Source organism: Podarcis filfolensis (assembly GCF_964270895.1).
Source record: "Podarcis filfolensis genome assembly, chromosome: 10".
Lineage (NCBI taxonomy): Eukaryota > Metazoa > Chordata > Lepidosauria > Squamata > Lacertidae > Podarcis > Podarcis filfolensis.
The window spans coordinates 38,279,688-38,293,654 of NC_139612.1; the positions used below are offsets into that span (position 1 = coordinate 38,279,688).

Consider the following 13,967-nt stretch of genomic DNA (forward strand, 5'->3'; position numbering starts at 1 on the left):
TTCGTAGTCTTTCTTCTTGCTAGATGTACTCTCAAAACCCCAAAGCTTTGCACTTGGGACAGTTTTACTATTTTTTCCACAGAATTAGGTTAAAAATATCTGGTGCTGCTGGCTTGTGCCCATACTGTTTAGTATCTTACCTTTGGGAATCTACAATCCAATATGGGGAAATTTCACCTGTCTTGAAAAGCTTGATAGGAAAGAGGTAACCTGTGAGTGGCAGGTGAAATATCTAGCAAGGAATGACTGTTAATAGCTTATCTCAAATTGTGGGTAATGATAGCTAAAACACATTCTGAAAAATCTTCTCAATAAACAGATACTTATCTGGAAGTAATTGGAATATTTACAAGACTTACATGAAGTCGCTGCTGTTCTAAATCAGAGGTTTTCAACTGTGTCTTGAGGCTTGTTACCTCTGCCAGTAGTTTATAGTTTCCATCTTTCCCTAGGGATTCAAATGGAAGATTTTCCATATGTATGTGTGTGATGAAGATTCCAAAAAAGTTACAAGCTAGAAAGTCTGTTCTCTACTGCTACAAAGTTAATAATTTACTACAAACATTTACAGGCAGCTTCCCATTTATGCACCTTTGATTTGCTTGCGGTGCAAGGCACCTGGAAGTGGTACCCAGAAATGGGAGCATCTGGTTAGCCAAGCTCTGCTGTCCCATACATGTCAGCTGTGCCTGCTTTGCCACCCCTCTGACTCCTGTGAGCATAAGGGACAGCAGGACTCCTATCAAGGGTGCTTCCATTTTACACAACTTTGTGTGTGCAACCCCCACGTAAATAGGGAGTCACCTTTACATTATTTACATAAGCATAGGTAGGCATCTTCAGACAAATAGTCTAATTGCTCATGTGTTTACTAGGTTTGTACCACAGGCAGTTCAATAGACATGTAGATAATACTCAATATGTTTTAGATGCCAGTTAACAGCCTTATGTGCTATAGCTGTATAACCTCAGAATACAGTAAAAACTACCACTACTTTCCAGTGTTCTGTTCTCATTTTCCTGAAACTTAATATTCTAAATCTAATGTGATTTCCCTCAATAAATGTAAAGTTTCCAATACAAGTGGAGTAAATGAAGCCATTTCATTGGTCCAGCCAGGTGAGTAAATAAAGTCCTTACATGACAATTCAAGATAAGTTTTATCATTAAATAAAACCGGGGAGTCCCAGGTTTTGTAGAGCTTCACCTGAGTTCCTTTGTGACAAAAACTGGATATTCTGGGAGAATGGTTCTACAAAAACTTAGATACTGCTTACTGTAATTTACTTCACATTCAAAAACCTATTAGTCAAAAGTCCTAATCCTTCCCTTGCTTGAGTGGAAGGCACTTTTGCTCACATACGTCTACCATTTCCTCCCTCTTTTAGCCTTCCACACTTCATTCAGCATTGTTCAGATATGTCCCTGATTCTAGGAAGTAGCTTTTCAGAAGGCTAGACAGCCCTGTTGTGTGAGTGAAGTTCTGCTAAAGCTTCTTTATATTTAAGTCTTTGGTAGGTTTGATCTGTAGTATTTTAAACGTTACCAGCTGCAAATCCACCATCTTCCTTAACTTCAGTCTGTTTTCGAGAACTCTCCACCTGGTAAGCTAACTCTGCCTTTTCCTTTTCCAAACGATCATTGGTTAATCTGCAACCGCATAAAACAGGACAAAGATCTAAATAGTCCTCAATATTTTTCCATGTAGATCTGTAGAAGAAACAAGCTTTTCTTTGCTTTACCTGAGAAGCTGAAGTTCTTTGGCAAGCCCTTGCTCTGTTTTGGCACCCTCAGGAAAGTGTTTGAGAAGTTCAACCTTTACATAGAAGAAAAGAAAAAAATACTTTTAACATTAGAAATTTCTAGGTCTTTGTGTTCTGGGTTCTTTGCTCTGCTACAGGCAATCTGGGACTTCCGGTCAGCGCCGGCGATTAATGGCTGACTTTCCCCCGAGCTCCGGGGGAAGCCTGCTCCGCGGGTTCGGGTCCTGTCGCAACGGCGAAGCGGGGACCCTAAAAAATCACAGGCGCGGGAGCCTGTGAGCGAAGAGATCCGGCGGGCACCTTTTGCGCCCCCCCAAAACCGCAAAGAAGCCTTTTTAAAGGCTTTGGAGCGGCAGCGGGAGAACGGCACGGTGCTGAGGGTCGCTGACAAAGCCTGCTGAGTGAAGCCGCATTGCCATGATCGGAGAGCGCTGATTTCTTCTCTGAAAATTGGACTTTAAAGCAACTACTCGAAGTTCAGCTCCTGTGCTGTCTGGGTTTGTGGTGTGGTATGTGAACAAGAACAGGTAATACACGCCTGACTCCAAAGGAAAGAAAAATCTAAAAAGTAATGAATTAAAAAGCCTGCTGAAAATAAAACTGTAAGGGACTCTTAAAAAAAACTCTTTGTAAAGCCAGAAGACGTGACACAAGCAGGAGATGGTGCTATTCCAAATGCAAGTCCTTTCCTCTAGATGTGTAGAGGAGAGGAAAGTACAGCATCCTAAACAAAAGGTAGATTGTGCACTAAAATTCTGCAGATAAAATATAAATTAAAGATGGTTGGCAAATTACACCCGGAATCATGTTTACTTACCTGTTCTTTTAAAATTTCAATATATTTTTCATTTTTTTCTTCACTCTCTGTGGATTTTCGTAATGCCTGTTTAAGATCACTAATGGCTTGAGTTTTTTTGGCAATATCAGCTTCCATTTCTTTCATCTTATTTTCATACATTCTGAAAGAGAAAATTAAGATCTGTTCAAAACGTTGTTTCTAGAGTTAGAATAAAACCTTAAGCTGCTATATCAAGGGAGTGCAGCAAAGAGGGATCATTTTACAAAACAGTATGGGAAAGATGTTTTATATGTCAAGCCTTGCTGATCTACAAATTATATTAAGGCACCACACTTAACAAATTTTGCATTAAGGAACTTGCACAACATCCATTTATTTTTCCATTAATATACAAAGCAGAAACAATCAACTGATGAAATTCACAAGTGGGAGAAGATATAAATAAGGAGGGTGGGCAATTTTTTAGCCATTTCTCTTCAGTAAATATGAAACCAGTATGATGCTTTATCAATTTGGTGATGGTGGCTTTTTTTTTTTTAACAAAAAGGATACTTTCTCTCTTTCCAACATTGTTGCTCAAAGTTCAAAGAAAATACCTACAATATGAGAAGAAATCTATATGATGGTGAGTATTCATGAGCACACCATTTTCTATGGAGCACTTGATGCCTGTTAGTTGCTGGGAATCTTGCAACGTATCCTGGACTAGACAGAGCCTTTGATATAGGCAAGGCGTTTATTATACTCCTTAACTGGAGTGCAAATTAAGGATAATTTAACCATCAAAAAGTCCCAAAGTATGTCCTCTTTTAACAAATGTGTGACATGTGAATGGACCACAGAGACACTTAATAAAAATAAAAGCAACCTGAAATCAACTCACTCCTATTGCACACAATATTATTCACATTAGTCTAACAACAATCAGCAACTGTCCCAAACAGCATTTATACACTTTCCTAACTTGATTATGTATGACTGACTAAATAAGTATACTGTATACATGACTCAGGATCATATACTGGATATGTACAATTTTTTTTTTATTCTGAAAATAAGTCTCATTTATTGGCAACAATGAGGAAAATAGACAAGCAAAGCTATCCAATTAATCTTTAAGTTCTTACCTTGTTATCACAATGGATTTCCCACCCTTGCCATCAGCTCCCTCAAGCTGCAGGTTTCTGCTTTCTGCCAAGCTTAACTTCCTTAGGGTCTCTTCCAGTTCTGCAGTCAATTTCTCATTTATTATCTCAAGATTATTCTTTGCAATCCGCAGCTTCTCTGAATTCTCTGCTTCCTATTGACCAACAAAAATCCCCCCAAGAATATTGCATGCATTGAACTGGTTCAGATGGAATTTTTCAAGAAAGGGTACGCCTATACCTTATGTCAGCTTAAGCACCGTTCAATTCAAAGGAGTTGTTCATTATATCCGAAATGAGAAACTGTTTTAATACATGCTTACAGACCTAGATCTCAGAAACCATATTTCATTCCTGATTAGTAAATACAAAAACATATTAGCTTGTTTCAGATGTAATGAAGAACTGTGCTCTGAATAAAACAAGTGTGGAAGCTGTTGTGCAAGGGAAGGGCAAAAGGAGAGTGTTAATTCCTACTTGCTATATACTATGCTTTAACATGCCAGGGTTTTTATGCCCCAAAGGATCCATTGTAACAAGGAATTTTTAAAAAGCTATATTAGATATTCTAAGCTAGAAGGCCTTTGTCTTTTGAGAGAAGAACTGAATGATAATAAGAATACTTCATGATATCAACGTTTTCACAGATGTACCTTTTTCAGCTCCTTCCGGATTCTCTCATTTTCAGCAATTATCTTTTCCGTGCCTTTAGTTTTCAGTTCATAGCGCATACTCAATTCCCCTCCAAGGTGAACTTTTAGTTTTTCCATTTCAGACTTAATTCAGAAATAAATAAAAAAGGGTATTGGTTATCTGTCATGTTGATATTGCTACAAACTGGAAAAAAGCACTGTGCCCATTTAAGTATATGAAAAAAACTCGCACCAATTTATAGACAGCTGTGTGTAATTCTTTAAAAATCACCAATAAGTTTAAAATAGAATCCTACACTGAGCTTTCCATGGATCTTATATACATTTAATTTTTATATTAACACACAAAATCATACGGCTTTCGAAAGGGAATATGTTACCTTTAAATATTCATTTTCTTGTTCAAGGCTGGCTAGTTTTTCATTGGAGACTACTCCAGGTGCTTTCTTAAGCTCTTCGTTTTCTCTCTGAACTCTCTCCACAACCTTTTTCATCAAACCAATTGTTTTCTCTAATTCTGGAATAGTTTTCCCACTTCTTCCAGACTATACAACAAAGAAGTATTTGTCATTTTCATGTCAAAGAACTCCAGAGTTATTAGACAGCACCAGTTCATTTTCATTTAGTTCTCACAGAATCTTTAGCTTTTTCTGAAACATTAGTTATCAAGGGTTGGCAAGCTGGAATGGTGTTTTTGCAGGACCACCTCCATCCATCTATCTATGGATGATAAACTTGGTCATGCAAAAGCCAAACGTTCCCTATAATCTTAATGCACTCAAGAAAACTCCTCAACACTTGGCTCGAAAGTTCTAGCCCTGAAACTCATCCATCCAGAGACACATACCCAGAAAAGTGCAGATAATTGCATTCCCTTTTTACTCACTTGGAAATTTCCTTTTCAGTTGCCACAGTGGCATTGACTTTAATCCTGGGACACAGCGTTCTTTGAAGCAGAGGCGTATGTGACTCCCAAAGTTAAACATTTCATATTGTTTTTTGTGTGAATAGTTAATAGCTATAAAATAAGTATGATTTAGGAAAAAGGAAACAAAATATTTGGTTTACACTTGTTCTTAAAATTCAAGCTCCACAATGTTTAATACATACCCCTCTGACATTGCCTAGCTTCCGCTCAGCTTCTGCCTTCTCTCGTTTCAGGAGCTCACACATTTCCTTTAAATCAGCTACTTGGTTCTAAAGAGAATAAAATAGTTTTTCCCAGCTGAAAACTATACTCTAAAAATTATGCAGTTTACACTGAAAGTAATTGATCAGAACCATTATTATCTAATGAATTTTTCTGTTTGGGGTAAATGAAGGTTATATATGTGACTTATCATATAAATGATTCATAATGAAAGGACTCGTGAACCCCAAAGTATACATTGGCATTCCATGGCACCAGTCAACACGTTGAATGTAAAAAAATATACCTTTAATCTTGGCAAGTCTTTGTTGGCCTGTTCCAGCTGGAATCGTAATTCCATATTTTCAGATGATAGCATTAGGTTCTCCTTTTGAAGCTCTTGTTCTTTTTGATATTGATCATCTGATCCTAATCCTGATGTCTTGGCAAGCAGAAAAGGAGAAAGATTAGTATCAAAATGCTGAATATTTGCATTGTTTCACTTGACAAATAGCAATGCAATTGTAACATTCTGGTAAATGCCTGATCAGTTTATCCATAACATTTTTGTCTTTGGGTTGGTCACTGATATATGGCGTCTGATACAACACTTGTCAAAAAGAAATGTTGCTCACTGCAAAGGCTTTAAAGGTACTAGCAGTTTGAATTGTGCTTGGAAATGGACTAGAAGCCATTTCCAAGAATAGTCCCAGTGAGCAGACTTACAAGATATATTTTGAACGAACAGCAGCTGTCACATACACATGATGCATTATAGTAGTGAATCCTGGGTCCTATTCACACGATAATTCCATGGGTACTGTTCCACTGAATTCAACCAGAATTTAACAGCAATATTTGATTTGAGCTCAACTCACTGCAACACCTGCCATGGTTCTGTTATGAAAATATTAACTACTTTGTACAGCTAGCCACTATGCACAGAACTGTATGCTAATATGCTGCTCATGGTGGCAAATAACTACTTGTAGTATTATATGCACAGATAGCAAATAAATTCAAGCCCTATTTGGGTGCACATGCAACACATGGAAGGTGGTAAGGCCAGGTGGCAGGGATGCAGCAGAGATATGGAGGCTAGATGTTTGGGCCCCTTCCGACTTCCCTCCCAGTGACTAATCACAGGAGGGGCCCCTTTTCCAAATCTACAATTCTATGACTGAACATATAGGACTTGAACAAGCAACAGCAACAAGACACATTCACAATGAACCAGAAACAACGCTCAGGATATATGCTGGAATGTTTCTGTTGTAGAAGTACAAGCTCATATTTTAGTACAATTTTTTACATTTCTTCACCGTCCTGGATGTTGTGGTAGCCTATTTCATCCTATGCACTTGTATTCTAGAGCAAAAAGCCTCAGGTGTCGACATTTACTATGATGGTGCTGTAGGTTAAACTAGGAAACGGGGTTTCACTACATTACATACTTCAAGCAGGATCAGCTACACAAAGGATTGGTAAAGGGGAAAAGCAGGGAGTTCTTGTTTTTGGCAAACCTGAGGAACTTCACAACACTCTGCAGTCAGGTCAGCCCTCTCTTGCTCAGTTTGATGGCTCTCATGGGCATCTTCTACCATGATCTCATCATTATTTTTTTCAACTTCTGTATCGGAATCGCTGGGCTGATTAGCAGCTTCCTCCGAGTTAGGCTGAATGGAGCTCTTTCCATCAGAACAAGATTCATGCCCTGTTGCTTTTTCTTGTTCATCTTCACCACCTTCATCTCCATCACCACCACCACTGCCACTGGAATGCTTGCAAGTTTCTTCTGTTTCTCCTTTGGTTATTTCACATTCTTGGTCAATTTTCTCTTCTTCAGCAGAACCATTTTTCTGTTCTGCATTCTCTTCAATGGAACTCGTTTTTGGAGAGTTGCTCTTTTTACCTTCTGATGCTGCCTCTAAATCCACTTGATTTCCCCCATTTTCAAAGTGCTGTTCTGGAATTCCATTGACAGCAACACCTTTGGCAGCCTGATGGGATTCGTCTGTAATATGTGTCCCCTCATCGTCCCCATCATCATCTGTGTTAGTCATATCATCAAAAGCTTGGTGTCTTGACTTGGTGTTGCCCAACAGAGTCCTCTTAGGCAGGTATTTCAGATGTTTGTGCTTAGTGAATTTGTTAGTAGTAAGAGAAGTATTAGCCAATGCAGCTGTCTCACATGGAGAACTCTGATACAGAAGAAAGAGGTAATGTTGCATAGAAAGAAAAGTAGTAGATAGTAAAGGAAGGATGACACCTATTCACATTAATGTAACTTAATCGGAATATAGCTTAACTGCAAGAAGAAACAAGATGCAAATCAGGATGATGTGGACTCGTTCAGTACATCAATTTTATCTGGTTTCAGTTCTCTAAAGCTTAATTCATCCTCTGCTTCCACTTGTCTCTAAACTAAGCTGCCATATTCAAATAAAAAATTTTTTCCCTGTCCTTAAATCTAACAGAACTTTGTGGCCCATCTAGTTCAACATTCTGTTTTTAACCAGTCAGGTGCTCTTGGTAGGTACTTCACTGTTTGTCCCCGCATCTAATACTCTGAGATGCAGACTGCCTCTGGAGATTGAAGGTTCCATTTAGTCGTAACAAAAGAGCCACTAAACAGACCTTTGAGTTTGTCTATTTTTTTCCCCAAGTTATCCAAGCTAGCAATTATCACTGTACTGCAGTAATGACTACTATAAGCAGACCACAAGTTGTTTGAAGAAGTATTTTCTTTTGTCTTTCTTGAATACACTGCCACACCAGCAATTTAACAGTACAACCCTGAATTATAACATTATGAAGGAAGATGAAATTTCCATAATTTATTTTTTTCCATAACGTTAACAAGTTTTTAAAATCAGTATCATACTCTCTTTAGCCTTCTTTTTGAACTTAAAAGCCCCAAACATTTTAATCTTTCTTAAGATGCGAGTTGGGTCCAACCCCTGGTCGTTTAGTGCCCTTTTCTGGTTCTTGAAATAGCAAGGTTAAAACTGCACAATATGTGCTTGCATCATAACATAAGGATACACTGACACTGATTTTATATCCTTTTTCTAAGAAGTGCCTTACTCTGAATTTGCATTTTTCACTTCTACTAAGTTCATACCTTTAAGTGGGGGTATTCAGATGTTACTAAGTTCAGTGTATCTCTCTAGTGGAGATGGAATTGAAATTCCCTTTTTATCTAAGCCTGCTCAGGCAGTAATTCTTCCCCCATTACAGGACCTTATATACTTTCTCATCACCCCTCAAGACAGGCATTGATGCTTCAATCTTCTCACTTCACTCCTTGCAATATAAAATCTGAAGGTTCTCCTAATGTTAGTACAATGCTATCATTACAAAACAACCAGGTACCGACCCATTGGTGTTCAGAATTACAAAGCTTTAAGTACCCGGTTTCTGCAGCACTTGCACAGGCAATAAAATTCTCATCAGCTGAGATAAAGAACAGAAACAAGACAGCTTACACAATGAAGGCTACAAGTTGAATGTAAACACACACACACACACACACACGGCTGCATAATTCAAGTAATAAGAATAGATTAACCTACTGAAGGTCTTGAAAAAGTGTCTCTGGAAAGCTGTTTCTCCAATACAAGAAGCTTTTCTTGTAGGTATCTGTTTTTTAAGTGTAAATCTTCTACAACAGAATCTCGAGGGACAGCATACTGTGTCCTGCATAAAAAGCATGTGAGATTGCAGAACCAGTGCATGACTTGACATACGATTTACATTTTTAAAAATTATTCTACTTAAACATGGGTAAGGATGAGTAGCATTAGATATGCACCAGCTTTCCTATAATGCACATGCTATCCTACAGCATTACATAAAATATATCTATCCACACACATATTGATCTGGTTCAGATGAAATGCTAAACTATGCTTTAGTTTTACATGCATAACTCTCGGACTTGTACACTACCCATTCCCCTCTCCTCCTCCAACATGACTATGAACAATTGATCAGAAGGTTTCACATCCATTTTCAATTAACCACGATTAATCATTTCATCAGAACTCCTAAAAATACATATTTCTGCACTGAACTTGTTAATAAGAGGGTGCCACAGAAAACTTTAATCCTCTTTTAAGAAATACCTGTTTGTGAAAAAGCAGCATTCCTCTCTAAAATATCAAGAGTAGCCTAATTTGTACATAAAGCTAACCCATAGCTGTTTAGCTAAAGTATGGTTTTTCTGAAAATCTGAACCCAGCTTACTACTTTACCCATATTTGTTTCTGCCAACAAACCATATTGTGAAGCCACAATTGGTTATTGGGTTACATTGATTTGGAGTAACGCACAAACCCCAAAGCTATGCTTGACCATGGTTTGTTGAGCCAACTCACCCCAACCACTCACCAAGCTACAGTCATGAGGCAAGAACAACTGGAAAGCAAACTAAGCTTTAGAAAAATAAGTTGTGGCTTGTTTGCCTGTCTGCTTCTTGAACAAAACCATGGTTAAAACAAACAAGTATCCAGCATTGTGTGTACATTAAAACTAACGTAATTTTTTAATGCCATGCTTGTATTAATTCCTCAAAATGGTTAAAATGTTCAGCTTCCAGGAACAGTGCTCTCTTGAAATGTACTTAATAAATCAAAAGTGCCTATTTAGAAAAGACCATAAAAAACAGAGCACTCTTAATTTCACTTTTTTTGGAAGTATTTCTTACTTTAGGTGAACAATCTCATTCTCCAAATCTATATTTCGTTTTCGTAGCTCTTCCAGCTCTCTCTCTGATTCAGAGGCTCGTACTCCTACAACCTGATCAACAGTAACACCACAGCTCTTGAGTTTCTTCTGCAAAGCAATTTTTTCTTTATCCGCCCTGTAGTATTTAATGGATTTGCATTAATATAATGGTACATTTGCTTCCATACAAAATAACATTTGAAGATTAATTGGTCTGCTTAATCTGATGCATGCCTACTCAGAAATCATTCCTACTCAGTTGAATGAGATTCCCTCTCAGGAAATGTGTACAGGATTGCAGCCCTACTTGAGGAAGTTTTTTCCAGGAGTACCTATAATTAGGAGATCTAGAAAACTGTGCCAGTGGACTACATTTGAGAAAGTGCTGTCTGCAGCCTTATAAACATACAATACACTACTATAGCACCATGTCCTTGATCAATAAATAGTGGTATGTCATATTGCTGTAAGTTTTGTTAATTAAAGTAAGCTTACTTTGAAAAAAGTTCCTTTACTGTGTTTAACTGTTTGGCTAAGGACTCTACTTCCTTCTCCTTTTCTTTCAGTTTGTTCCTCATTCCTTCCGTTTTCATCTGCCATTTCTTACTTTCCTCCCATCTAATTAATTCTTCCTTAGAGCTCTGCAAAATGACCAAAAAAAAATATGTAAAGTTCTCCAATTTTATTTCTAAAGAGTGAAAACATCCACATTTAAGTCTGCTTATTTTTCTTTAATAAATGCACGCATAAATGTTTGATGTGCTGCTTTTTCTATCCTCTTCGCTGTGGAATAGAGAACCCTTTTTGGACAGACAGGACCAGTCATGCTATCTGGCCATTCATTCATTTGCATTCTGCCTTTGGGGGCACAGCCTACCCAAGAAGCCTTGCAATATCAAAACCGTATAAAACACATCACAACCCTGCCCACAAGTATTTCATTCATAACAAAGCAAATGAGTCATTATAACGCAGAAGAAAAACATGATAGTGAGAAATGATGTAAGCTAAATTTATTTTAGTCGTGCATCTCTCATACCTTGTCCTCTCTTGGGGTTTTCATTTCTGACTCATCGCTCTTCTTTCCTAGTTCACTTTCCAACTTCTTAATTTTTCTTTGAAGTTCCTCTATCAGGCTTTGGTCATCAGCTTTTCCCTGAAAAATTGGGAAAAGTTTAAACTAACTTTAATTGCCATGCATCATGACTGTGGACATTGGGAGCATTTTAGCAGGTATCATCACTGCACAACCAGATGCGATATTCAAACTCCATTGAAATGAATGCAAAATACACAGTGGCTGCCTTTTCTGGATTATGCTCTTAATTAGAGAAGCACTGGCTCTCAGAAATGATTATACACACACACACACACACACATACACACAGGCACACACACATTAAGCGAAAATGCAAGCGTTCTACACATGCAAATATTCTTCATTCAAATAACCAAGTTTAATGCTTCAAGTATATAAATAAGATTATAATTACGATTTAAATAAGACACAAGCACAGATACATAGATAAGCTGGCTGATTTGCACTTAATCATAGTTGCCAGGTTTTTATTTATTCAATTCATTTATATATTGCAAACTCAGATAAATATATATGCAGTGTACAAAATTCTCAATTAGAACCAAAACAACGTTCAGATGATTTGTTGCAGTGCAAAACCAGCCAACCAGTGACTCAAGAAATATGCAATTTATTTGTATACTACCAAAACAATGTTCTTTGTTTTATAATTCAAAATATATTTACCTGAATTGCATTGGTTAACCTTTTAATTCGCTTTTTCAGTTCTTCATTTTCTTTTTCCATCTCTTCTTTCTCCCTTAGAAATTTAGTGTGGGCTTTAACTTTTTTCTGAAGCTCGTGATTTAAATCATCCACCTCATCTAGTAATGAATTCTCTTTATTTTTGCTTAGCTTGAGGGCATCTTTAAGTTTTGAAAGTTGGTCATTTAAATCTTCTAACTGAATCTAAGAAAAAAAAATTATGATATATTATTTCAGGACTGCCAACAAAATGAACAAAGAAACAAATGACAATGCATGCCATGTCAGACAATAAACATCTTTGCTAATATTGGGTGATATCATGGTCAATTAAACCCAGAACGGATCCACTGAAAACAACATACAAGTCAAATGATCTCTATTTGTCTACTCTGAATGTGACTAATCTTAGATATCACCTACTAAAAACACAGTTCTAAAAAAAACAAACCCTGGCCATGTATATTTGTGACCAAAAAAAGCTAAAAGGAGAGATCCTTTTTTTCTTAACCACACCAAATACTCAGTTGCATTAAGACTCTATGCTGCTGGATTCAACATCAAAAGCTGGGGCCGTTGGTGCATCAAGCCCAGTATGATCAATTCTTATAGGCAGCACCTGTCTCTTGGAAAGTTACTAACTGAAATAATTTTAGTGGCAATGCTAGAGATACAATCCAGAAATATATGTACACAAAATGACATGGTTTACCACATAGCAGCCCTACTACCACATAGTAAATAAATCCTGAACTGCAAGCCTACATTCACCCAATTTTTCTAAACACCAATAAAGTATTATGATGTATCAATTTATTGTTCTTCTAGGGAAGAAAACGTGCAAAACCATGGGTAGTATCCCATACATCTTGCAATCCATGTGCCAGGTTTCAAGGAAGCACAAGTATGTTTTTTTGTGGAATAGACTACAATTACAGACACATTATCAGTGTACCTTGATCGCAGTAATACGGAACACAGTTTCATTCAATTTTGTGCAGGAGGCCCACACACAATGTGGTGAAATTAACAGAAACTGCTAAGTAGCAGTGTCTGGGAAAGTGCATCATGGGGCTTTTAACAATCAAAAGTACTATTTGAGGACTGGAAGACAGAGCAGCGTATTGGTGTCTGTAATGCTCACGGTGACATCTATCCCCTCTGGTGTTCTGCTTTCACATCAAGCCAATATAGGTAAGACTTCACTTCCTGCTCACCCTCAGTTCCTTTGTTTGCTTGTCAACGATCTGTTGAACGTTCATGTGTGCCTCTTTTTGTGATGCTACAGAAATAATCTGTTGTTCTGCAGCAGCTGTCATTTCTGCTCGGAGCTCCAGAAGTGCTTTACTCAAAGCCTGAAAAATATTTATCAATCTTAAAAATGATAAATTTGATGAAAAACAATAAACACAAATCCTTTTAACATCTAGGTCAAAATTTTGCAGTTATATGCCTATGTGCTTTGCTGGACAGCTGAAGAAAGCAAGCAAGTAAAAAAAAATCCAACAGGGATAAAAGACAGGAGTAAGATATATGTCTATGACACAAAGTGGGAAAAGGTTAACAGTAAAGGTAAAGGTAAAGGTACCCCTGCCCGTACGGGCCAGTCTTGCCAGACTCTAGGGTTGTGCGCTCATCTCACTCTATAGGCCGGGAGCCAGCGCTGTCCGCAGACACTTCTGGGTCACGTGGCCAGCGTGACAAGCTGCATCTGGCGAGCCAGCGCAGCACACGGAACGCGGTTTACCTTCCCGCTGGTAAGCGGTCCCTATTTATCTACTTGCACCCGGAGGTGCTTTCGAACTGCTAGGTTGGCAGGCGCTGGGACCGAACGACGGGAGCGCACCCCACCGCGGGGATTCGAACCGCCGACCATGCGATCGGCAAGTCCTAGGCGCTGAGGTTTTACCCAGGTTAACAGTACATAGAGTTAATATTAGGTTTAAATAATAAAGTAGCCTAATATT

General features: G+C 38.0%; 1 protein-coding gene across 10 annotated transcripts in view; it reads right to left on the minus strand.

The window, feature by feature from the left end:
* Nucleotides 1-13,967, minus strand: part of CEP290 (centrosomal protein 290) — a 46,696-nt gene that overhangs the window by 1,976 nt on the left and 30,753 nt on the right. For all 10 annotated transcript variants that reach the window (XM_083573393.1, XM_083573397.1, XM_083573396.1 and 7 more), the window contains 15 exons: nucleotides 13,218-13,355; nucleotides 11,983-12,204; nucleotides 11,257-11,373; nucleotides 10,713-10,858; nucleotides 10,198-10,353; nucleotides 9,065-9,188; nucleotides 5,797-5,931; nucleotides 5,471-5,557; nucleotides 4,741-4,905; nucleotides 4,361-4,483; nucleotides 3,690-3,862; nucleotides 2,581-2,722; nucleotides 1,743-1,816; nucleotides 1,547-1,650; nucleotides 360-448 (listed from right to left, as the gene is read on the minus strand). In XM_083573393.1, the coding sequence (XP_083429519.1) occupies nucleotides 360-448; nucleotides 1,547-1,650; nucleotides 1,743-1,816; nucleotides 2,581-2,722; nucleotides 3,690-3,862; nucleotides 4,361-4,483; nucleotides 4,741-4,905; nucleotides 5,471-5,557; nucleotides 5,797-5,931; nucleotides 9,065-9,188; nucleotides 10,198-10,353; nucleotides 10,713-10,858; nucleotides 11,257-11,373; nucleotides 11,983-12,204; nucleotides 13,218-13,355 (1,995 nt within the window). The remainder of the gene's footprint in view (nucleotides 1-359; nucleotides 449-1,546; nucleotides 1,651-1,742; nucleotides 1,817-2,580; nucleotides 2,723-3,689; nucleotides 3,863-4,360; nucleotides 4,484-4,740; nucleotides 4,906-5,470; nucleotides 5,558-5,796; nucleotides 5,932-9,064; nucleotides 9,189-10,197; nucleotides 10,354-10,712; nucleotides 10,859-11,256; nucleotides 11,374-11,982; nucleotides 12,205-13,217; nucleotides 13,356-13,967) is intronic.